Source organism: Pyxicephalus adspersus, chromosome W (assembly GCF_032062135.1).
Source record: "Pyxicephalus adspersus chromosome W, UCB_Pads_2.0, whole genome shotgun sequence".
Classification (NCBI taxonomy): domain Eukaryota; kingdom Metazoa; phylum Chordata; class Amphibia; order Anura; family Pyxicephalidae; genus Pyxicephalus; species Pyxicephalus adspersus.
Window position 1 is genome coordinate 12,909,805 of NC_092870.1, and position 27,074 is coordinate 12,936,878.

Consider the following 27,074-nt stretch of genomic DNA (forward strand, 5'->3'; position numbering starts at 1 on the left):
TACAATTTAAAAAAAAAAATTTCATGAAAACCTGTGACGCTTTTGGAACAGAAATCTAGAAATCAGTCTAACGCTCAGGTGGTTAAATAGCAAGTATGTTTTATTTATTTAGCCATCAATGTCACAACAGCCAGACCTAAAACAAAGGCCTGTGTGTTGCTTATTCAGCCTATTAATGTTGGACAAATCATTTGCCTTTGCTCCAGCTGCCCCATCCAGTACTTGTTCGGGGTAGTTTCCAGTACTCCTAGTTTGGGGTAAAAAGGACTTCTTTTCGAATATCACAGGGCAAGCATATGGTCATTTGGGCACCCAGTGTTGTCTTAGTACAGAGAGCCATCATCTGCGTTTGCTTTAGGAGCTGTTGATTTTATTATAAATTCTTGTATAATTTCTGCAACTCAAAAAGCAAAGCACAAATAGAGTCCAAGGTCAAGACACTAGAAACAACTTCTTCACGATCTTCCCTATCTTCCCAATACAATACACAACTATGCCTCCTGGCCACCATATCAAAGCAGCATTAAACAGAGTAAAATTGTTAACGCTTCTAAATTCTGAGAGAACCTGGCTTAGTTTGGATCTCTGCTTTACACATAAACCCGCCCCCCACAAGGCTCTATAATAATGAATGTCTTTTTGATTCCCATAAACTTAATGTCAAGAGGCAGGAATGTCCAAATTCCCATTGTATTCCTGTTTATGCTGTCAGAATCTGTTACACTCAATTAAAAGAAATTTGACAACTTCCGGTTCCGGCGCCTCATGGACTAGCAGAACTGCGTAGAGGCTCCCGTTCACCGGTACCTCATCCAGCCGTTTTACAGCCTGCTTCGCGCCGCCAAAGCCAAGGAGGGACGCTTACCTCACCCATGCAATTGCTGGATGGAGAGATTCCTGGAGAAGATAACACCGAACAGAGACCAGCTAGCTCCCCAGTTGCAGGAGAAAAGCTGTGCTGGGATATCCAAGATGGCCACACCTCCCCCTCTACTGAACTTGCAGCCCCAGCCTGACTCCGTTAATCATGTGAGTCCCTGTCTCTGATCCCACAGTGATTGCAGAAGCTGTTGCAATTATACTAAAGCCTACTCTTTTAGAGACTATAGACACAGCCATAAACAGAGGGATGCAATCCCTTAGACAAGACATCAGGGAGCAGTCACAGCGTGTACATAACGCTGAGGAAAGGATTTCCTCGGCGGAAGATGATCTCCTGCAGGCAAGGGGCACCATAGCAGCCATGACCAAACAAATGGAAAGCATGGGAGAAAAAATTGATGATCTTGAAAATCACAATAGGAGGAATAATCTGCGTATTGTGAGGGTCCTCGAGACGTTTTCTATGGGGCATCTTGTGGAACCGTGTTCCACCACTTTACCGGCACAATTGGGACTTAACACATGTCCAGTGGAAAGAGCTTACTGCATGGGCCAACAGAGGAAGGGGAGTAACAATCCTAGACCCATCATCGTTCGTTACCGTGACTATGCGGATAGGCTGGCCATACTACAATCGTATAGGTGCCAGTGGGAGTTACCACTAGAGGTAGTCAATCTGCTAATTTTTGCAGACTATTCAGAAGTGTCTCCGCAAGAGAAAATTATTTCAAAACATGTGTTCCAGACTACATCAGCGACACAAAGTTCCGCCTTGCTTACCCTGCAACACTGCATATAACCAATTTTCAAGGGTCTAACCATGTTTTTACCGACTACAAGGAGGCAGAATCCTTTATGGGGTAATGGTTCTCTGCAGCAGACCAGACATGAGAGATGACATCATTGGCCCAACCCCAAGAAACCATCAGACCCCCCAGATCGCCAGAATCACCCCAATCCACTAAGTCCACTGATTCCATATGCAGATCAGACCATACTGCCAAGACACCACGCAATCCAACAAAGAGCCAAAATTAGCAAAAATGACGCCAGATTCACCCAAAGGGGAAGGTTTTTGGACTTCTCTGATAGCAGTGAAGCAATCCGTAATATTTTTTTTTTTTCTTTTTTTGACCTACAGGTGTGGATCCACAAGCGACAATACAAGCCCTTAGGATGTCCCTGAGGAAAAAGGGAAGTTCACTAAAAAGACAATTTTGTTGGTTTTCTACAGTTTTTACCCCCCCGGTTGATTTTTCCCATCCCCTTCTACTCTGGTTAAGCAGCTGAAAGCAACACGATGGAAAACTTAGGTTATACTACTCCAAATTGGTTTACCGCACCTCTCAAGAAGCCCTGCGGGACGGAGGACTGTGTCATCTTCCGTGGACTTTGTACCTACTTACCAGACTGTTGCATCCGCTCTATGATTGCCATGGTTGAAAGGGGTGAGATGTACCGCTATATTATGCTAATGATTGATTTTACCCTAACGCAATTACAATGTTTGTTGATTTCATGATTCGAGTGCTTTCTTGGAATGTAAAGGGTCTAAGATCCCCTAATACCACCCTGCGGTGGTAAAGACAGCAGGGGTTATGGTGGTAATACATAGAAATATAAACTGTGAGGTAGTTCAATCTGAAACTGACACCTCAGGTAGGATTGTGAAACTCAACTTAAAATTCCCCACTATAGAGCTTTCACTATACAATATTTATGCACCAAATTTCCCAACTGGTTCGTTTTTCCAAGAGGTCGCCTGATGGCTCCTCCGAGAACCTACAGCAAACAAACTTGTTGGGGGGGGGGGGAGGGATTTCAACACTGATGTATGCGGTTAAGGATAGAACCATGAGGGAACCTACCGGGAGGAGATTATCTCACAGCCACTCAACTACTCTACTGGCGGATTTTACACAATCCACCCAACTTCATGACTGCTGGAGATATCACTTCCCCACGGAAAAAAGGCAATACACGTTCTATTCTCATTTGCACTCATACCAGTCTAAAATTGACTACCTATTTTGAGTCCCTCCTACCACTGGTTGAGAATCCTGAATTATTGACCCAAGCAATTCCTGACCACGCACCGGTGGCAGTGTCTTCAGCCCAGGGGAGACTCATCGTTATGGAGATTCCCTTCTTATCTGGCTACCGAACCGGCCTTTCAGGCAGAGCTAAAATCTGCCTGGTTTACATATTCGTCACCAATTCAGCACATAAAACCGACCCTCTTCTATTCTGGGAGGCAGGGAAGGCGTATATGAGAGGTTGTATTATTTCATATGTAGCAACCCGGAAAAAAACATGCCAGAGAAGCGTATATTGATGCATTAAACAATCTGCGGAGAACTCACACCTTATTTACGCTTAATCCCACACCAGCCCATAGACAAGTTTGGCTGACAGCTAAAGTCAGTTTTGAGGCTTGGGCAGAAAAACGGGAACTATTTAGGAATAAATATTATGACCTAAAGCTCCACAAATTTGGAAATAAGGCTGGTAGGCTTCTGGCTAGGCACACTAGACCCCCTAACGTGCAAACACATATCCCAGCAATGCGTAATAGTCTGGGGACATTAGTGATTAATCCCAGAGACATTAACAAACTGCTGGAAAGGTATTACGCCAATCTGTATAGAGAACAAGAGCTAGAGGCTACAGCAGAAAAAGTCTTTTGAAAAAGTGAGGATACCCACACTGTCAGTAGAACAGTTGGAGTCTCTTAACACAGATATATCTGAAGCGGAAATACAAAAGGCGATATCCTCTTTAGTTAATGGTAAAGCCCCAGGCCCAGATGGCCTGACAGCTGATTATTATAAGGTGCTAAAAAAGAATATCGTGGAAGATTTAGGGAAGGTATATAAAGTGATAAGGCAAATGGGGACATAGCTCCCCACAGGACGAGAATCCTACATAAAAGTCCTCCCGAAACCAGGGAAAGAACTTCGCCTTTCGGCATCATACCGCCAATAACCTTAATAAATCTGGATGCCAAACTGCTCTCCAAAATAATGGCGGATAGACTTGCAATGTTATTAGCGGGCATAATATCTCCTACGCGGATTCGTGAAAGACAGATCAGCAGTGACCAACATACACCGAGTGCTCACAGTCTTACAATAATACGCCAAAAGCCATCCTAATATGGATTTAGCTCTGATTAGTATCGATGCCGAGAAGGCTTTCGATAATGTACATATTCCATGGCTATTTCAAGTGCTGAGCAAAATAGGTATTCACGGCCCATATTACAAATTAACAGCTATGTACTGAAAACCAACGGCTAGGATAAACACACCGGGCTTTTTATCACAAATAATACCACTAGGCAGAGGCACAAGACAAGGTTGCCCACTTTCGCCGCTTCTGTTTAATTTGGCGATTGAACCTCTACTACGATATATAGAAACAAGAGCACCCCTCCATGGTATACGAATACAAGATAGGGAAGTGAGAGCAGCCCTATTTGCGGACGATATAATAATGTTCACATCAAATCCAACCAAGGATATTACTACCATTATGCAAATACTTATAAGATTTGGGGAGGTGGCAGGTCTCAGAATGAATTTCACCAAGAGCGAGATACTCCCCTTGACTAATGTAAGGGATAGGCAGTGGATGCCCAATGCTCCTTTTAAAATGGTGGCAGACCACATAAGGTACTTGGGCATACGGATCGGCAAATACCTTTCATCCTTATACAAACTAAATTATCACCCGTTATTCCAAAAAATAAATAGAGAATTACAAATGTGGGAGAAGTTATCACAGTCTTTGATGGGAAGATGTCACCTCATTAAAATGGCATCGTTCCCACATCTCTTATACCCCCTGCAAACTATATCTATCCTACTGAAGCACGGAGATATACAAAAATTGAAAGTATATTTTAAGTGGTTAAGCGATTTTTGTGGTTAGGGAAGAGACCTAGGATCTCCTTAGAGAAGCGCCAACTAACACAGGCAGAAGGAGGAGTAAACTTCCCAAATATTAGACTTTATAAATTTAGCCTGCAACACTCGCCATGTTCTAGACTCCAATACACCCTTGGAACAAGCTTTAGTTCAGCCATGGCGACTAGTGGCATTACTCCATAATAAAATAGCGCAACTGCCACACTGGAGAGAAATCAGACGCCGACTAGAGTTGCCATGTACAATTTCCAAGTACCGTATTTTCCGGCGTACAAGACGACTTTTTAACGCGGAAAAATCTATGACAAAGTCAGGGGTCGTCTTGTACGACGGGTACCAGTACTTACCTGCAGCGTCCGGTGTCCCTGCGAGTCCCCTCTCTGGTCTGGCGTCCCTGCGAGTCCCCTCTCTGGTCTGGCGTCCCTGCGAGTCCTCCTGTGCCTCCTTCCGTTTCCTGCTTTTCAGCTTACATGAGTCCTCCTGGGCAGGCTCGCGTTGCTTCACAGCAGGACTCGTGTAAGCTGAAAAGCAGGACATGAGCCTGGATTGGCTCTTCACTGGAACACGCCCATTCATTAAAGGAACGTGCCCATTCATTACTTAGAACTAGTAGTGTACAGTTCTTTCTGCCTCTCAGTTCTCTCACAATAGTGAGATCTGACAGGCAGAAGGAACAGTACAATACTGGGCATATAACACGACCCCCAAATGATTGGTTAGAGTGGGGGGGGGGTCGTCTTATACACCGGAAAATACGGTACTTACCAATCCATGGTAACCCACAATTCCGTCAAGGAATAGACCATAAAAGTGTTACCAGCTATGGGAGGAAAGGGGATTGGAGACAGTGGGCGACTTTCTCCCCTGATATACCCAGACCGATAACGCCGAGACAATTAACACGATATTACGCTCTACCCACACAGGCCTCACACCCACTTCTATCAGTTACTATCTACAGTTTGTGAAATACTGTAACACACATGTACTCAACCCAGCAGAAGCAATGGTAAAGGATAGGTTTGACAATCTGCTGTCACTGGACCCACCCATTCATATCTTCACTATATCCTAGACTACAAGCAGTTTATGTCAAACTACCAAGAGTAATACTTGGGGTTGGCAAAAAGATTTTGCTATTCCTGATCTCAATGATAAAATAATACAGGGCTATATAAATGCCTGACAGACAATCTACTCCTAACGAAATTTGGAGGGAAACACAATTTAAGATACTCCATAGGGCCTATAAAGGTGTTTCGTCCGCGGGTGGCGAACAGGCATCACACCCTAACCAGGCATACCACGTGCCTGCGGTGTGACTGTGATAAAGTGTCATTTAGGCATTGGATTTGGCTACAATCCCAGAAACAAACACTGTGGAAAGAAGTTTTCTCCTATATTAGGAGGGTGACAAACCTACAGCTAGTGTAGTACAACCAGTGTTATGCCTGTTCGGGAATTGAGACATGCAGCCCTGCAATGTGCATAAAGGAATAAAAACTTGGATACCCCTCTGTTTGCTAGCAACATGTAGGGCGATACTGTTACAATGGATACATATAGAACCACCTAAAATGCATCTGATTCAATCCACCATGCGTCTGCTATATAACAGGGATAGGCTAGAAGCAGAGACTTCAACAGACAATAAGGTTAACAAAATTTTTTTAAGTGGTATGCGTACATGGAATACATTCTACGGAACTAGCTAAAGTTCTCCACGAATATCGGAGCTCCTCCTGGCATAACCTGAATTATCCAAGTGCCTGACGAGCTCTTTGTTTTGAAATCGCGAACTATATCAGGTGAATCAATATACAATTACTTGGAAGTAGTATAAGAGTGTGTTTTGCAACTGAACCGGAATAGAGTGACCCCCCCCCCCCCCCAAACCTTACATCCAGGTTCTACTATTATTAGGTTTAGTGATGGAAAATGTTAGAAAATGGAGAACTCAGTATTGTCCTATGAAAACTGATATTGGGCTTCTACGGTTAGCAAAACAAGGCCGGCTCCCTGCAGCTTATGGTCTCCAGACCTCTGGATCAGCACTAACAAGAAAAAGAAAAAAAAAAGCCAGATGTTCCCAGATATCCTTTAGTTAGTGCCAAGCAAAGTGGCTTTCATTCTAGCCATCCATCTCTTATTAGTTAAAATATTTTTACAAAATATAATACTCGTGCCTCAGCTTATTGCTAGTAAATGTAAAAAAGAAATAGAGAATGGATAGTAATTTTTTTATTTAACATTTTAATTTATTTGCTTCAGAGAATATTTAACGGGTATGGGCGGTTCATTTCTGTCCGGATTTATGTCTAAAAGCGGTACATTGTTTTTCATGAAAATGTATTTTACAGTATTATATAGCATGAGTATAATAAAGTTTAACCCCCCTAGCAGTAATCCCAAGTGTGACTCGGGGTGGAAAAAACTAGCAAAAAGCAGTAACCCCAAGTCACACTCGGGGTAACTTTGAGGGTCCCCCTTACCTCAGCCCCAAGCTCCAGGGGCGATTGGACGATCCCGCTGTGATGCCGGGGCGCCTCTCCGCCGGGGGGTGGGGGGGGAGTGGCCGGGTGAGAAATTTAACAGAGTAGTCTGCTTTTAAATACCGGCCAGGTCCCCGCCACCCCGCTGCTCGCATCTGCAGTTAGATGTGATGCACCATGCAGGATTTCTGCATGGTGAATCACATCTAACTGCAGATGCGATTATCAATAGTAAATTTCGGGGGTGATGCCAGCGGCGATTTCCCGCTGGCATCACCCCTGGAATTTACTGCAGCTGCTCGCATCACCCGGAGATCAGCCTCTGGGTGATGTGAGCAGCTTCAGTGGAGTGAGCAGGGCGGGGACATCCCCACCACATCATCCGGCAAGATGTGCAACATCTTCCGGGTGATGCGATGGAGTGATGGATTCTGGGGGGCGGGAAATTTAAAAGCAGATTAGTATGTAATCTGCTTTTAAATTTTATTTTACAGTAAAACACAAAAACATATACTAAAAGTATAAATACATATTGTAGTGCACCAAGCATCATTGCCCAGTGCCCTGATTTACATTTTGCCCACTATTATCCCTGACCTTTTGATGGCTTATATATCACTTCTTGAATGTATCATTTCATTACTTTGTTTTTGACCTTGATTGTTCCTGACTGATTGTTGGAGACCACATGGCATCCAAAAGGCATCTGGCCGGCGCAAGCGCCGTTTTGGAGGGATTTGAAAGCAGTGATAGCGATTTGGAGTCCCTTGTGGAATCGAGCAATAGTGATTCACCAGGAAATTTGTCATCGGACAGAGAAAGTGAACTGAGCGACGATTCTGAACCTGTGCGCACATGGTGTCCTATTGACCTTGATGTGGACCAGGCAGCACCGCCAAGATTTCCATTTACTGGCAACATCTTCAGTGCTATCCCTCATTGAGCCATTGCTAGGTCAGGGCTATTGTGTCATAACTGACAATTTCTACACCTCTCCTGAGCTTTATGAGTTCCTTCTGCAACACAGAACAGATGCGTATGGAACCGTTAGGGCTAACCGGCTCAATTACAGCTTTTACACATAAATCTACTGTATTGCAATACAGTTATTTTGTATTGAACGCAATACAAATAGATTTGAAGATTTGAATTTTCCGCCGCGAACGGAACGTCTGCACGCAGTGACGTCACCGGGAACTCCCGGTGACTTATTGGATGCAGAGAACGCCGGCTAGAGGAATAAAGAAGACGCGAAGGACGCCGGCAGGTCAGGTAAGGCTTGATTTACTATCATTTTCTATAGGTTTAGCTAGTCACACTTGGGGTTACCACTTCCAGCATCTTTTTTCTATCCTGAGTCACACTCGGGGTTAATCAAATAATAATATTTTCTGTATCCTGACTTAGTTTTTAAATGTGTCACAGGTAAGAGAAGCATTTATGTATTTTTGTGTGTGTTACTTGGCAGCCATTCTTCTCCACAAGAAAAACATCCTCATGGTTACTCAGGCATGTGCATATGATAGGTGGAGCTGGAATAGGACTTTTGGTCTAGAACTATAAGGGACACTTCTATGAAGCAATTAAACTCTGGCCTTTCCATTACTTGAAAATAATAGGATTTCAAAGGCTGAAGCTGCATCATGACAAAGGTCAAATTAATCCAGTAGCCTTTGAGCTTTTTTAATTTTTATGTAATTTCTTTATTAGCCAAAACTCCACAGATCAGCACGTCGAAAAATGCAAAGCTGCAAAAAAAATGAAATCTAACAAGGTGCCTACATGAAAGATTGCATGGTGTTTGACACCTTTCCATTTAAATAGTAGATTACTTAAATTGAGCAGAGACCCCTAAAGGTGGTCATACATTAAAGTAGGCTTAACCAACAATTATGATCAGCATATAAATATTAAGTGTTGTCACTCTCTTGATGTCTGTGCCCATCTGCTCTACAGTAGGATAAAAAAAAAAAAAAAAAAAAAAAATATATAATTGTACCAGGGAGCTGAGCTATTGGCATTATCACTGTACTAAGCCTGTAGTTTGACAGTCAGCTCCTGGCCACATCTAGTCCTGCTCACCACTCTCTGGATTGACTATGTGAGTAAAACCCTTCCACTGCAAGTCCTACTCAATCCAACACTCCCTTTTCAATAAGTTGAAAATGGGGTTGTTCAATGTTTTACATCGCTACTACATAAATACTGTGAGTGATTAGTCACTCTAAAAGATTAAAGGGGGATTTTTAATGAAATGAAATTTTAATGAAACCATCACACCTAAAGACTGGTGAGGTTCAATACATAACAACATGTTTGTTTTGGAATTTAGATATGCCTTCAGCTTTCCACTGTTTTGCAGACTCCTCTCCTGTACTAAAATCATTTACTCAGATTTCCTTGCACATTGAAAGCTTTTTAAAAAGTGTGCAATAAAAGATGCTAAAGTCAGAAAGAACCGATAAAGAGAATCCATCATCATATTTCCCTTAATATTCACTAGATTTCAGCTCTTTGAATCATGAAGGCTCAGAATCAATGGGGCATTATCACAGCTTCTTATTTTAATGTATAGCACCTTGGCAGCACCTTCCACCAGCCATGATCTGTCTGAATTCCATAAAGTAGCAAAATGACGTATTGATAATAGGACAGAGACTTAAAAAAAAAAAAAAAAAAAAAAAAAAAAAAAAAAAAAAAAAAAAAAAAAAAAAAAAAAAAAAAAAAAAAAAAGGAGGTTACAATATTGTAGAACAATTTTACTGAAGTGAGAAATTCCAAAATGGACAGATATACCATTAAAAAAAAAAAAAAAAACGAAAACCAAGGCATTATATTAGGCTCTGGCAGCCCTTCTGTACCACCACCTATCTTCCTATCTTTGGAACCCATATGGAGTCCTATAGTGATGCAGAGAGCAGTGGAAGGAACCAGGGAACCTTTTTCATCCCTGTTATATTTCATCTGAGAAAAAAAAAACTTCTCTAATGCCAAATGTTTGGGAGAAAACTATGGCTATGTGCAGCCAATCCCCCCCCCCCCCCCCCCTACGCACATCATACCCAAAACATCAACCCAGAAAAGAAAAGAAAAGAAACACAAAATAGTTTCAGTGATGAAATGCAAGCTTTTAATGTTTAGCTCTTTGTGAGCATGTCTGTCAGTTAGCCTAATATAGAGTGGGTGGACACAGACAAAACTATTCAGGCTGCCAGATTGTGAGATGCTCTGTTAACTTACAATTTAAAGAGCAATTTCAAAACTATAAAAAAAAAAGTAGGCTATCGTTCTCTCATCATATTAAAAAAAAAAAATGCCTCCTTTATATGTAAAGAGTAAAAGGAAAGATTCACACTGCTTACCTAGAGCCCTACCTATGAATGGCTAAAGGGCATAATTGTAGCCAGAAGGTAATAGAGCCTGGGACAAGTGCAGTAGCCGACAGTAAACAAACATGGTTTTGTTTTTTACCTGCATGTATATGACAATTGGAGAACCCTCACCTTCGTCACCACGTCTTTTTTCATTTTCAAAATTAGTTTTACTGTTATAGAAGGTGGGTAGATGGAATCCTAAGTGTAATCTTTAATTTGTTTCTGAACATGTGTAATGTAAAAAAATAAGTAGGCTAAATCTGAGCTTTAGCTTTTTTAGAGACTCTGCTTAAAGTCTGCTCATGAAACTGGTAGGCACTCGGACATTCCAACAGATTATTTATTTTGCTTCTGTCTCCAAACATATTTCATAAAAATCAAAGGTCCACAATATTTACATATACATCCACTACCCTTTATTAATGTACTTCTTCTGCAGCCAAACTTTACTCTTACCAAACATGATGATACCAGCTGGGTAAAATGATCGCGCCGCCATTTTTCTTCAAAACAGCTTGTTTCGATATCTGTGAATTCAAAACTGGAAGTCAGAGATCTAACATCTGCTACCAGTGTCCCCAATGGGTAATATCTTATCTACTTCTGTGGTAAAGACTAAAATTTTGACCTAACAACCACACTATGCCATTTATAGCAGGCAGTGAAATCTGTTCTCTGATAGACACTGAATTATTGTTATAGAAAACATTATGCTTTCTACAACCTATTCCCTCGGCTCCCAAAAAAAGGATTCAAATCGGTAAGATTCCCCTTAACACCCCTATTAGGGTGGATGACAGATGACATATAGTTATAGTGAACTACATATAAAAAAACAAGCTGGTTATTGTTACAGCACTTCAATACATAGGTCAGTAGACAACAGCAAATGCTGCTGCCCAACATCACTTTTAAACCAAGTACATTATCATGCATTAATTATTCAGAGAAGATAGTGGCCAACCCTTAAATATAGTAGTGTATTCCTGTTCTCAACTCCATCTGAGAATTATTACTTAGCCAGAGGTCTGAGTGGGTTAACATTTAAAATATCCAGTTATAGATTCCCTGCATTTTACTGGGATCATTTTTTTGTTATTGTCCCATTCGTACTCTATTACTCCTCTGAAAATAGACATACATTGATGACACAGTCCTGTTGGGCAGGGTTGTGGAGTAAGAGTTGGAGAAAATTTTGGGTACCTGGAGTTGAAGTCGATAAAAATGTGCTGACTCTGACTCCTGATAAATTTAAATTATAATAAAAAAAAAAAAATAAAATACAGCAAGTTCAAATGTCCCATTTCACAAACATTAGTCATAATTAGGTACTTCTCTGATGTAAGAATAAAGCCCTGTGCATAGTTGTATTTCTACTAGTGTGAAGTTCATCTGAGACATTCACATGACTGTAATCTGGATTATGTACATTACAAAAAGTGTTTTCCTTTAATTTCCGAAATAATGTGCTTAATATGTTCATTTGAGTGTAAACATGTGTAATGATATAGGTGTAGGTGAACATGTGTAATGATATAGGTGTAGGCGAGTGCTATTGCCTGTTGTGTGTTCAGGTGTCCTGTCTGCACTCTCCATATATGCTCCCATCCACGGCTGAACTTTAACAACATTTTGCACACCACCTAATACTAGGGAGTTAGTTAAGTGGCCCCCCTGGCCCTGGAGCCTCCCACTGCCCTGTCTTCAGCTGAAGATCAGCAAACAAAGATAAAGGCAGCAGCGTCTGCTCAACTTCCTTGGTCTGCTAAAAGAGCTTAGAAGAACTTGGAGGAACAGCTTTTTGGATTCAACTGTAAGTGTTCATGTTTATTTTAAAACTGCATGGCTGCTTGTGTGTACTATGATGGAAGGCTGTGTGTATGTTTCTGAGGAAAACTGCTGGACTATGTGTATGTTTGTGTCTGGACTATGTGTATGTTTGTGTGTATGGTGCAGAAATGTATGAATATTTGTGTATAGTGAATATTGTATGTATGTTTCTGAGTAAAATGCAGGGCTGTGTGTTGTTTGTATAGTATATATGTTTGTGCATGTTTTTCTGTATAGGACAAATTACGTCTAAGTTTAGTGCAGGGCTATAGCTTATTTGTGTGTATAGTGTAGTGATGTATGTATGTTTGCAATAGTGCAGGACAATGTGTATGTTTGTATTTAAATTAAATAATATCCTATAGTTTACCATATTTTATATTTATATTTAAGTTAAAGCGGCACCCCATTCACAATGGCAAAAAGTCTGTCAACAAACAAGATAAAGCTGTTTATGAGCACTTTACATTATCAGGTGATGGGAAACATTACGTGTGCCAATGTATTCTTGAAGATGATGGTGAAAAACAATGTGATACAAAAATAAGCAGTTTCAGTGGGTCCAACAAAAATGCATCTACAAGAGCATCAAAATTGAAAAGACACTTGCAGCGTTTTCATCCTAAAGTGTTACAAGTTGTGAACGAGAAAGATGCCAATGAAAATATTCCATCTACGTCTGGGGAAAAAAAAAAAAAAAAAACACAAAAATTGAAAAACCACATTATTGAAATATAATGTACCACTATCCTTTTCACAGCCAGCCTTTTTAGGCCTAAATGGAGAAATGGCTAAAAAACTTGGTGTTTCTCTGCAAAGAGAAAGTATACGGAAACGTATAATTGAAGAGGGCAAATGTAAAAAGGAAGAACTACGAAAATGTCTGAAGGGACATTTTGTCTTCATAAAAATGGATCCATGCACATGTCAATCAATTATTTTGCCATTAATGTTAGATTTGTTGATGAAAATAATAAAACAATAACGTGAACCTTAGGAGTAAAGGACACCCAGGTACATCACACCAGTGACTATCTTCAGAAGTTAGCAGAGGATGTTCTAGAAGATTTTGAAATGAAAAAGGAACAGATTCTATGTATTGTGAAATATAATGCTTCTAAGATGTTGAGCACAATTCAGAAATGAATAAAGTAGATGAAGAAAGTGACAGACAGATATTAAAGGAAGACAGTTCCGCAAGTATTGGAGAAAGTGAAAGTGAAGAGAATAGTGACATTTTGGATAACAATGTTCAAGACGCATCTAAGCGTACTACTATTCAACATATGCATGCGTTGTGCTGTTCATACTCTGCAACTTGCAATAAGAGATGGATTTAAAGATCGTCATGCACCTACTCTAATTGGCAAATGGAGGCAAGTAACTGTTGCAGCCAGGGCCCCTAAAACAGAAGCCATTTTGAAAAGATGTGCCGGAAAAGGAGCCATTTTGGATCAAACAATACGCTGGGGAAGCACTTATTTGATGGTAAAGTGTTTGCTTGAACTAAAAGACTTTCTTGAAGAACTGGACAATGAAAATGTTTTATTAACTGAAAGCCAGTGGACACAAGTAAAACCACTGGAAAATCTACTTTCTAACCCCTTTACTGTCACCAAGAGTTTGCAATCTGAAGATTTAACACCTGCTAAATTCTTCTTGAAATAGAAGAGCTGGATACATTGCCTGAACAGAAGTGAAGGGTTAATAGCTGATGGCATTGTATCTTCAACGAGGAAAAGAGAGAATCTCTTACTGGATAATCAAATCTTGTTAGCTGCTCTTTATGTTGATACAATGAGCTGAATTTTGTTCAGCGATGACCAGACTGATACTGCAAAAAAGGCCCTCTATGATGTAGCAGTTTGCATGAAGGGATTATTACTACCTGAAACACCACCACTGGATGAAGCTATAAGCACTGGTAACTCAGGATCATCCTCTTCAAATGAAGAATTAGACTTTGATTCCTACTTGGACAAAATGGAAGTTTCAACAGTAAAGCGACGTCGCATATGCGTGAAAAATAAATGACCAGAAAATGTGCAAATAAAGAGATTCCAGGATGAGTTTTTTTAAAGAATTAAAAGAAGTAGAAAAGTATGATCGCTCATCACAACTGACTGTAGAAGAAGCCATCCTTGTTTATCCTGAGATTATTAGTGATGTGGCTAGAACCGTAACAGCAATCTCACCCACCCAAGTCAGTGTTAAAAGACTATTTTAAACTCTAAAAATAATCAAGTCAGATTTAAGAGCTTCTATGAAAGAGGATATGGCTGAAGCAATTCTGTTTCTTAGAACACTACATGGAGTTTGTTTTGGATTGCATTTAACAGCTATTCTACTCTACAACTATATTCCAAGTTTAATATATAAACTGTTTTAGGTTTTCCAGCTTTTGTTTTTGTTCACGGAGTTAAGCTTTGTTTTTGTTTTAAAACTACCAAAGAATGTGGTTCATATTTTTAAACTGGTAAAGTTCCCGTTCCTGATTTTTTATGCATGCTATGCTACTACTTTATAGCAACTTGTAGAGATGAGCGAATCGAAGCTGACGAAGTGGAATTCGATCCGAATTTCCGGAAAAATTCAATTCGCATTGAATCCGAATTTCCTCGGGATTCATGGTAACGAATCACAATTTTTCTGTAAATGTTGGCTACACATGTGAGGACTGTAGAGATTCCACTACGATCTCTGGGCACTACAGGGGATGAATGGGGACTTGTCCATACAGGGCAATACAGGGCACTAAAGGTGATGAATGGGGACAAGTCCCAATTCATCCCCTGTATAGCCCTGAATTCTTAGATAGAGAATCTCTATCCAAGAATACATAGTAAAAGCACAGCAACAGAGATTGCTGTTGCAGCGCTGTACTATGTATTCTTAGATAGAGTTTCTCTATCTAAGAATACAGGGCACTACAGGTGATGAATAGGGACAAGTACCCATTCATCACCTGTAATGCCTGGACATTGTAGAAGAACTGCAGAAGTCATCTGCAGTTTAGTTTCTTACTGTGACATCACGCGGGAAACTGAACTGCAGATGACCGCAGTTCTACTACGATCTCTGGGCACTACAGGTGATGAATGGGGACTTGTCCCCATTCATCACCTTTAGTGCCCTGTATTCTTAGATAGAGAAACTCTATCTAAGAATACATAGTAATTTTACTAAGAATAAAGGGCACTACAGGTGATGAATAGGGACAAGTCCCAATTCATCACCTGTAGTGCCTAGACATTTTAGTGGAACTGCAGAGGTCATCTGCAGTTCAGTTTCCCACTGTGACGTCACGCGGGAAACTGAACTGCAGATGACCTCTGCAGTTCTACTACGATCTCTGGGCACTACAGGGGATGAATGGGGACTTGTCCCCATTCATCCCCTGTATAGCCCTGAATTCTTAGATAGAGAATCTCTATCCAAGAATACATAGTAAAAGCACAGCAACAGAGATTGCTGTTGCAGCGCTGTACTATGTATTTTTAGATAGAGTTTCTCTATCTAAGAATACAGGTCACTACAGGGGATGAATGGGGACTTGTCAACTTTAGTGCCCTGTATTCTTAGATAGAGAAACTCTATCTAAGAATACATATTAGAAGCAAAGCACGGCAACAGCAATTGCTGTTGCAGCGCTGTACTATATATTCTAAGATAGCGTTTCTATCGCCTTTAGTGCCCTGTATTCTTAGATAAAGAAACTCTATCTAAGAATACATATTGGAACCAAAGCATGGCAACAGCGATTGCTGTTGCAGTGCTGTACTATATATTTTTAGATTTTAGAGTTTCTCTATCTAAGAATACAGGGCACTATAGGACTGTGAGGTCACGTGGGAAACTGAACTGAAAATGACCTCTGCAGTTCTACTACGATCTCTGGGCACTAAAGGGGATGAATGGGGACTTGTCCCCATTCATCACCTGTAGTGCCCTGTATTCTTAGATAGAGAAATTTTCACCCTTGTCAAAAAATTCTTTTGCATTCAAACTTTACATTTATTCTTTTAAACTTCACACTTTTGCAACAAAACTTCACAAAAAAAATTTAGACCCCCTAATTATTCATAAATCAATAATTTTATTATAAAATTAAATATAACAAAATATTTTTACCATAAAAGTTTCTCTCAAGAAAATATGTAATAATGAAATAAATGATTTATTAATTATTAATGCTTTCTCCTCTTAGGTATTTAGGCAAGAAGCTAAACATTTTTGTATAATATTTTGAGCAATCCTGCTCGCCTATTGTTAAAAATACACTATTAATGCTTTCTAGTAAAGCACCCAAATTAATTAGCCTATTTCTTCTTACTACTGCTTTACATTTAGAAAACAACAGGAGAAATGGCGAGCATGGTGCTAAAAATAAGAGTTGGTGTCCCTTACTTTCAACCTAGCTCCTTACCGGGCTAGTTTTATGAAAGGGGAATTTATCCATAATTAGGATGGCATGCTGAACCCTCTTTTCACTAAAAACATTCAAAACCTCATCAATAAAATTGAGGAATGCTTCTTGATCAAATGCTCGTGCTTGTGACTTAAAGTGGAGGGTCCAATTTTCATTCCTCACACAACAAATTGAATAATTTCTGGAATGCACTTCAGTCACAACATGCATCGCCCTTTGCCCAATAGGAGATCTTGCCCTTTTGGTTATCATGGAGATGTTAAAACCTACTTCATCAAGAAAGTACATGTTTTTTCCCCATCTTCCTTAGCAATGTGGATTTTGTTAGCATAGCTAAGCCTTTCTTGAAGAGTGGGAAACATTGCGCCTTGCAGGAATTAAAGAAGTTCTTTTAATGACCATTGGAATTATCAATGCATCTATCTATTGTTGAAAAAGATACATTAATTCCAAATTTGGCAAATAATCCTTCATTTCCCTAAGGCTTATTCCGCAATCGTCGGACATTAACTTGCGTAACTCCTCCTTATGGGCTTCATCCAACTTTGAATTTCTCAGACCTCCTCTCCTGGTAATTTTTCCACTCTACCGGAAGATTCATAGGTCGTAATAATTTTGGTTATGGTTGTACGATTACAACCCAAAACCATTGCTATCTGGGAGGCATCACCTCCATTCAGGTAACGGTCTACGACTCTTTGACGATCTGAATTACTTAATTCTCTGGCCACAAGGGTAAGTGCAATACTAAATATAAAGCTAATAACTTTAAGGATAAAAAGATGAATAGTATTGTTATCTTAAAACTTAGTATAAATCCCTGAAATAAAGAGATTTAATTTTAAAAGTATATAAAGTAAAAAACATAATTGACAAATCAACAAACTATTTACATATTTTTAATAATGTTTCTTGAGAAAAACTTTTATGGTAAAAATATTGTGTTATATTAAATTTTATAATAAATGTATTTATTATGAATAATTAGGGGGTCAAACTTTTTTGTGAAGTTTGAATGCAAAAGTGTGAAGATAAACAGAAAAAATAGACACTGTAAATGGAGAAGTTTGACTGTTGGAGTCGGAAGTACCAGAAACTGAGGAGTCTGAGAGTCGGAGTTGAAGGATTTATCTACTGACTCCACAGCACCGTTGTTTAGAGGCGTAGAGAACACACCATGCCAAAGTAAACAGGTAGCGCAGCAACATTAGTGTCTTTCTTTTGTGGAATGCTTTAACAATGCCAAAACCTTTTAGGTACTGCCAGTTTAGGAGATACATTAATGCATTAAATAATACCAGTACAAACCACAGCTAGACAGTTTGATATCTGTCATTCCTAACGGCCTATTTGGGAAGGGGGGTCTCCAATCTCCAGTGAAAGGATATAGAAGATTTGTAATTTGCAAAGGATTTAAGTTATAATGCACTGTAGGGACCCAATGGTTTATTTACCTACTACAAATCTAAATAGTAAATAAATGCAGTAAACAAATTCTACACAGACAAGTCTAGACATATTACTAGTGAACTTTTATTTATTGTTTGTCATTAAAGATCAGCCCTTTAAAAAATATTTGGTTGAATATGCTACATAGTGCTTACCTAAAATACAAAATACGTCTGCCAATATTGAAGGCATGTCTTCACGTAAATCCTGTCAAAATAAGAAAATAGGGCAAATAAAATTAGTAAAATTATCTATGTCAGTACTGTTGCTTTTTATTTAATTAATGTGACCCTTTCCCTTGCTCATGGAGGGCATTTTTTGTATACCAGTTGGATTGGCAAAGGATAAACATCTTATAAAGGATTAAAGACTCCTTCTGTACCCATGTGGACCAATTTTGAGGCACCTAGCAACATCACTAAGGTGGTGTTAGTTGTGCTGTACGTGGCGGTTACAAGCCCAGCTATCCTCCACCCAACCCTGAAAGTACCAGGTAGTGCACTTCCCTTCTAGTGGCTAAATAAAGCAGAAATTGACAAAAATGAGTTCTGAATAGAGGAGAGTTATTCCCTTTTAAGAGATTTCCACTCATTTACCATTAGAGTCTCCGAGGTGTAAACTCAGCAATATGTTTATTCTTGTAGAAAACACAGCCTAATTCTACAGACAACCTTATATTCTGTCACACTGAAGGTGCTGCTAAAAAGGAGAAATTGCTAATGTTATGCAAGCATTAGCTTGAGTGACTAAACCACTTATTAAATGCTTGCATTCATATACAGTCTTAGGCTGGTATGGTGGGAAATAATATGCAGGCGTTGCCTACAGCAACAAATCAGAACATGAAAAGTAAAACACTTACTATGATATCTGTGAAAACTCCAGCAGCCTGATCCTGCTTCAGATTTCCTTTAACAACTTGACAAGCAAGCTCATAGAGAACTTGCTGGGTTTCTGAAAGAGGCAACAAAATATCTACCATAGTAAAATATAAAAGTCACCATTCCAGTATACATGGTAAGTTTTACTAATGTCAACAGTATCCCCACTTCTATTTGTGGGCATGCATTGATATTTGATATTTTGGAAAAAGAAAATAAAATTCATTGCTTGGGCCGACGCAACCTTTATATGACCTAAATAGATTACTGTAAAATCTGTCCAGTTCTACTGGGTCTTCTTAACAATGTTTGCAGAACACCAGGGAGAAGGCATCTATCTGGGAAGGATATGTACACTATACCTGAACATAGCTATTAAAGAGTACCAAATTAGCATTAGCCAATTGAGAAATATTGCAGGTGCTCTTACTATTCCTGAATATCGCAAGCATTTGAACACTAACTAGAAGGACCTGATCCATAAGGGAAATTGTAAATGTATTTACAATGCACAGATAACACAAGCTCAAGAGGAGATGTGGAGTAAGTCACTCATTAAATGCATAGTTCTCCCCAGAGGGTTTTAGCCGGTTGCTCCGCCCGGCTGCTGTGAATACCCCGCCCATCTCTCCTCAGCAGCTCTCATCCTCTGCACGGATCTCAGTGAGGCTGCTCTGTGCTCTGTGTCATCCGTTCAGAGGATTGCTGATGAGAGGTGAGCACAAAGTTCAGCATTCATGTGAAGGAGACACAGGCAGCCCCACCCCCATCTCATAGCACAGAGCTGAAGTTTCTATTAAAAAAAAAAGCTGCCTGTGAAATGTATCCACTGCTAGAGCTGTGTATGAAGTTTGCATGTCTTTCTGCATCCTCACAGCTCTGTGTACAAACCTCCATATCTCCTAAACTGTATGTCACAATGGCATGTAATTTTCAGGGTGCACAGGGGACCCTCATAGATACTAGTTACTACAATTTCAGCCCCCATTGGGAGAAGGTAGAACACTGAAACAATAAGAGGTTACTGGCTACCCATGGCATAAACAACTGGGAGCACTAAATTTGCCGTGTTTTGCCACACTCCCTTTTTTACCACCCGGTTACAGCTTCCCATCACTCTGCTGAAAAACATTTCTGGGGAGAACACTGAAATCTGCATAGAAATAAAGCATTTTAGAGAATTATAGGAAACCCAGCACTGCAGCTTTAACCTCCTGGGCAGTAACCCAGAGTGTGACTCGGGGTAGAAAAAAAGATGCTAAAACCGGTAACCCCGAGTCACACTCGGGGTAGATAAACCTATAGGAAACAATAGTAAATCACTACTTACCTGATCCGCCCGTGTTCCGCGTCGTCCTTCTCTGCAATGTCCGTCTTCCTTCTTTCTCTGCACTCGTTAAGTCACCGGTGATGTTGGTGCATGAGGACATTGCCAGTGGGGCAACAAATAATACAAATAATTGCATTGAATGCAATACAGTTGATTTATATGTGTAAAAGCAGTACATTGTCTTTCATGAACATTTATTTTACAGTATAATAGTATGAGTATAAAATTTATTTTATTAATTCATTTAATTTATTATTTTGCCATGATTTTGTGTTTCAAACTTTATTATACTCATACTATTATATTATACTGTAAAATACATTTTTGTGAAAAACAATGTACCGCTTTTAGACACATTAAAACCGGACTGAAATGAACCACCCAGGAGGTTAAATCTAGTACATTTAATTTTGGCCCTTAAAAGAGCTGGATCCATTGCTTACAATTGCATCATTAGAGGCCAAAATTAAATCCTCAAGTTATTTATTATATAAATTGTAGTTTTTGTTGTGTACATACTTCACGGTTCACGCTCGATAGCTAGGGGTATATTTAAAAGCAGAGTTGTAACCTTCCACACTAAGATGTGCGCTTACCAATGACATTAGGCACAGACAATGAGCTTTGCCATCAGGGTTGACAAGAGTTTTTGGGGTTATGAAGTTCATGAAAAGGTAAATGATAGCACCTGAACTTCATTTTGGCTCTCAAGTAAGGAGTTTGTACAACACACAGACTTTAAGACTAATGAAGCTTTATTTTGGTATGTATTTACCCTTTATAGCTGTGAGAAGTAACCTTTATAAATTTTTATACCGCTGTCAAACTTTCATGATAGCATTTTATATACAAAAAATGCAAAAATGCAAAAAAAAAAAAAAAAAAAATTTTTTTTTACCTTTGAAGGTCACATTTTCCTGTCCTTTTTCACTGAGACTGCGACACAACTGTATGCTGTAACAATATAACATTGTGTGTTTAAGAACATTGTATGCAATCAATAATTTTCATTTAAAAATTATACAAACACATTTGAGAACTCAATCAAATATCAATGTGTCCAAACGAAGAACAATCTCAATGTGATACAAATCTGATTTGCACTTAGGTCCATGGAGCATGGTGAGGGAGGCATGCCATAGATGCCTTCAGTGCCAGCTAATACTGGAGAAAAACTACAGCTATAGGAAAAGGTTTTCTAGCCTTTTATATGCAACCTAAATTAAAATATTCAGCTGGAGATGTTTACATTAACTTCCCTGCCGTTCTAATTCGGTTTGTTTTTTTTACGCTAGAAGCGTTGCATTGCATGAAAATTTATTATACATTGTAGACCTATAATTCTTAGCCATAACTCACCGAAATATATTTAAAAAATTTAATAAAGTAAAAAAAAAAAATCTGTTAAAACAAGGTTGCATAAAAATACTGAAAACTAATATAACTGTACAGTAGCATGTAAAATTTAATATATAAGGATTACTAGCCTGAGCGTGGCTTGGGGTTACCGCTTTTTTAATTTTTTTTTACCCCGAGCCACACACGGGAATACCGCCAGGGGGGGTTATTATAATGAAAATTTTGTCTATGACCACCGTAAGGGCAGGTTCAGACCTGACATAGGATTGAGTGATCCTGTGCACCTCCAAGTACTGCAGCACTGGCTCTTAAAGAACCAGCATCTGCAGATTTGACAGTTGGCGGCAATGAGCAATGCTGTACCGCTCACTGCCACTCCTATTCATTCTCTATAGGGCTGCTGTATGTAGCGCCTCCTGAGAGCAAAGGGTCCCTGGCGTGAGGAAGTGGTAAATGCACTGCAAAATCATGGCTAGTGTGAACATAACCTGGAAATCATTCTCAGTTGGAGGTTTTCATCAAACTGATCTTTGATGATGTAATTGTGTATACAAAAAGAATTATGACACTTTAGTGGACTGAAAACACACAAGCTGACAAATATTTTGAATACACATTTATAAATAACTGCATAATGATCAAAATTCACAATGTGTACTGATTTTACAGCGATGATGAGATGGCTGATAGGCAGCATGAGACCTTATCCAGGACTGAGGGAGACAGGTCAGGGGTGGACAGATAGATCTGAGTGTCATCAGCATACAGATGGTACTGTATGCCAAAGGAGGATATGAGACTACCGAGAGAGGAGGTGTACAGAGAAAAGAGAACCGGTCCAAGGACTGAACCTTGGGGAACACCAACATGGAGGAGAGTGGGTGAGGAGGAGTTACCATTGAAAGAAACTTGAAAGGAGCGGTCAGACAGATAGGAAGCAAACCAAGAGAGAGCAGTGTCACAGATACCAATGGAGCCATGATTTGTATTAGAAGGGGGTGATCAACAGTGTCAAAAGCAGAGGAAAGATCAAGGAGAAGGAGCAGGGAAAAGTTGCCTTGAGACTTAGCTCTGATGAGGTCATTGGCCACTTTAGTAAGGGCTGTTTCAGTGGAGTGGGCAGCTCTAAAACCAGACTGGAGGGGATCAAGGAGAGAGTTGGTGCTCAGGTAATGGGGGAGTCTTTTGTAGACAAGGCGTTCAAGAAGTTTGGAGACATATGGGAGAAGGGAGATAGGACGGTAGTTAGAGGGTAGGGAGGGGTCCAGTGAGGGTTTCTTTAGGATAGGGAGAATTATGGCATGTTTAAAAGCAGAGGGGTATTTACCAGTAGAAAGGGAGAGGTTGAATAGTTCGGTTAGGGCAGGGGCCAGGGTGGAGGAATGGGCACGGAGTAGATCAGAAGGGATTGGGTCCAGTGGACATGTAGTAGATGGAGATGATGAGAGAAGAGTTAAGACTTCGTCCACAGTAACAGGGCTGAGGGAGGCCAGTGATGATTTACAGGTGGAAGGGGTGGGTATGGTTGGAGTGGCTCGGTGGGCAGATTTACAGGTGGAAGGGTTGGGTATGGTTGGAGTGGCTCGGTGGGCAGATTTACAGGTGGAAGGGTTGGGTATGGTTGGAGTGGCTCGGTGGGCAGATTTACAGGTGGAAGGGGTGGGTATGGTTGGAGTGGCTCGGTGGGCAGAGACATCATATCTGATTTTGTCTATTTTATCTCTGAAGTAGGTGGCAATGTCTTGGGCAGAGAAGGATGTTGTGGGGGCAGTAGGTGTGGGGTTTAGGAGGGAGTCAATTGTAGAGAAGAGGTTGCGTGGGTTGGATGCTTGAGAGGAAATGACTGGGGAGAAATAATTTTGTTTGGTGACAGTGAGCTCTGTGTTGAAGCTTTGAAGCTTGGCTTTGTAATCCATGAAGTCAGCGCTGAGGCCAGATTTCCTCCACTTGCGCTCGGCTGCACGAACAGACTTTTGTAGCTGTTTGGTGTGATTGTTGTGCCAGGGTCCGGGGTTGGCAGGGCGGGGGTAGCGGAAGGTGGCAGAAGCAACATTATCCAAAGCCAGGGAAAGAGAGTGGTTTAACATGGTGGCAGCTTCATCTGGGGGGGAGATTTTGGGGAGGGAGGGGGTTAGGGATGCAAGGCAGTTTGAGAAAAGGTTGTGGTCAAGGTTACGGATATCTCTCTGCCATTGGCCAAGTCTGGGATGTGGCAAGGGAGGGCAAGGGTAAGATAGGTTGAAAGTGATAACGTTATGATCAGAGACGGGGAATGGTGAGTTGTCAAGGAGGGTGAGGTTGCAGAGTTTAGAAAATACCAGGTCTAATGTGTGTCCGGCTATGTGTGTGGGGCCATTGATGTGCTGTGTGAGTCCAAATGAGGAGGTAATGGAGAGCAGTTTGGCTGAGGAGGGAAGGTTGGGCTCATCCATTGCAACATTAAAATCACCAAGGATTAGGGTGGGCAGGTCATGGGAAAGAATGTGTGGGAGCCAGGATGCAAAGTTATCCACAAATTGTGATACTGGGCCAGGGGGGAGGTAGACAACAGCAACAATGAGGGGTAAGGGGCTAAAGAGTCGGACAGAGTGGACTTCAAATGAAGTGAAAATGAGAGAAGGTGGGGTAGAAAGGACTCTGTATGTACAGTTAGGTGAGAGAAGAAGACCCACACCACCCCCTACTTTGTTGCCAGGTCTGGGGGGATGTGTAAAGTGCAGGCCTCCATAGGAGAGAGCAGCAGCAGAGTCAGAAGAGGAAAGCCAAGTTTCAGTGAGAGCCAGAAAGTTCAGAGACTTAGAAAGGAGAAGGTTGTGTATGGAGGTTAATTTATTACCAACAGATCTGGCATTCCATAGACAGCCAGAGAGAGGGGGTAAGGACTTATGGGTAGGGTGAATGGGGATGAGGTTAGGAGAAGGGTGAATCCTACTGAGAGTATATGGAAAGTAGAGGCTGTGTGGGGGACCAGGGTTGGGTGAGATGTCACCAGAGAGTATCAATAAAGTGAAAAGGTACAGGAGCACAGACAGAGAAATAAGGAGAGAGAAAGAGCAGAGAGACAATGAGTTATCAGACTGGGAAGGACAGTAAGTGGTGCCAACAAAGAGAGAGCAGGATGAATAATACATTTTACAGATAATTGGGAATCATATGCTTACATAAAAACAATGCTGCTCCAACTCTCTGGAATCGTCTTCCTCGCCCTATTCAGCTTGCTCCTACTTTCTGCTCATTTAAAAGAGAACTCAAAACTCATTTTTTACAAACTTGCCTACCCGTCGTCTTCTGTTTTTTGAAACCACCACTACTTACCACCACTCCATATCTCCTATCCTTTTGTGTGTGAAATTCCCCCACCTACTAGATTGTAAGCTCTTTGGGGCAGGGTCCTCTCCTCCTGTGTGACTGTCTGTATCTGTCTGTCATTTGCAACCCCTATTTAATGTAGAGCGCTGCGTAATATGTTGGCGCTATATAAATCCTATTTAATAATAATTGGACTAACCCTATTTTTTAATACACCCAAATTATTTTTTATATGACTTATGCACATCATACGTTTCTTAATCAGCAGGAGCAGGGAAACAAGACAAGATCTTAACTTCCTTGTATAAAATTAACAGCTGGGATACTTGAAAGAACAGAAGACAAAATAAGTTGTAGCAGGTGTTCTGGATTTTTACAATACTACATGATATTATCTGGGAGTGAAAAAGCTAAATCTTTACATATCTGCAATCATATATACCCATTCCTAATTACAACAGTACTAATTGTAAATGCTGGGGTGAATATAGAAGATAAAAATTAAAGCACAGGAAACCTGGACCAACTAATCTACATAATCAGAGTTGTATTGAACATTACAATACAGTAAGTATTGTACTAATCATTTCTGTTGTGTCAGTATGGTACTAATTGTGTCAAAATAGAATAGGTCATATCTGTAGGTATGTCATTAAATTAATTGGTGAATGGTCCCCTACAGGAACCCTAGATCATGGCACTGCCCCACCCCGCCTCAGGGTCAGGGAATTCTCTTACCAGGCAGCTTATTTCTGGTGTGTTTGTACTATGATAGCCCTGACTGTCTGTGGACAGGATATTGGTGATAGCAGCACAGAACTCGTATCTGCAGACATGTTCAAACTAACCAGAGCATATATAGAATAAATGTGTATTAAGTTACCTTTACTAATATTTTATTGTCGAACTGAGATACCCGATGTTATGATTCCATTATGCAGAGATCACACATCATGTATCTCATTAAGCAATGACTGAAGGAATCTACCACATAATAGTAAGCAATCAATTGATAATATCACAGTACCATCACATCATGATCACCAAATACCTCACTGTTACTACAGATCCACTAAAATTTTCATAAAACATATTGAAAAGGTACATATAATCATGTTTGGACAAAAAGAAGAGCCTGAAACGTTGCATGAGATGCCCTCGTGGTAAGCGATGCTGGGCGGAGCACATGTAAAAAAGGATCGGTCACCCCCCAGGCCCACTTGTATCCTCACACAAGACCTCTACCTGACAACATTCCAGCCGGCAATGCAGCCAAAGCCCACCTTCCCTACCCGTCACCTCTTCCCGCTCTGCACCGGCCAGCCAGTCCCTGCCCAGGAAATCCGCCCGGACCCCACTCCGTACCCTCACACCCTAATCCCAGCACTCACAAATCGTTTTTTCCGGATTTTTCCCAATTCTTTATCCAATCAGCAGGTAGTATCATTGCCGCCATCTTCCTTCTCTAGTACAGATAGACCGGATGTTTAGCACATCAGCAGGGATCAAAGTGTACGGAGGAGGAGTGATAATTCTACGCATAATCAGCTTTTTCTGCTCAGTCTGCGCGCGCATCTCCTATCTTTTTTTAATGGGATTTTGCTTCAGCGTATGCTGCTTGAGAGTGGGCGTGTTCTATAGACCTCGGATGTCAGCTGTGCCCCGCCCACCTTGCACCAGCAGCGTAAGAGCTGTGTCCCTGCTGCTGTCATTATTCCCAGTGTATAAACCTCGACAAGACCCGTTGTTGTACAAACATGAAATTTTCAGGGTACACAGGTGACCCAGAGAGCTGATACCAAACCTAATT

At 40.6% G+C, this 27,074-nt stretch overlaps 1 protein-coding gene across 1 annotated transcript in view; it reads right to left on the reverse strand.

Moving 5' to 3' along the window:
• Positions 1 to 26,782, reverse strand: part of LOC140342894 (THO complex subunit 2-like) — a 162,545-nt gene extending 135,763 nt beyond the window's left edge. The window contains exons 1-6 of the mRNA XM_072429265.1: positions 26,656 to 26,782; positions 21,495 to 21,550; positions 19,248 to 19,339; positions 18,541 to 18,592; positions 11,106 to 11,204; positions 5,577 to 5,631 (exon numbers count right to left, since the gene is read on the reverse strand). Of these exons, the coding sequence (XP_072285366.1) occupies positions 5,577 to 5,631; positions 11,106 to 11,204; positions 18,541 to 18,592; positions 19,248 to 19,339; positions 21,495 to 21,550; positions 26,656 to 26,720 (419 nt within the window). The 5' untranslated portion in view covers positions 26,721 to 26,782. The remainder of the gene's footprint in view (positions 1 to 5,576; positions 5,632 to 11,105; positions 11,205 to 18,540; positions 18,593 to 19,247; positions 19,340 to 21,494; positions 21,551 to 26,655) is intronic.
• Between the last annotated feature and the right edge of the window lie 292 nt (positions 26,783 to 27,074).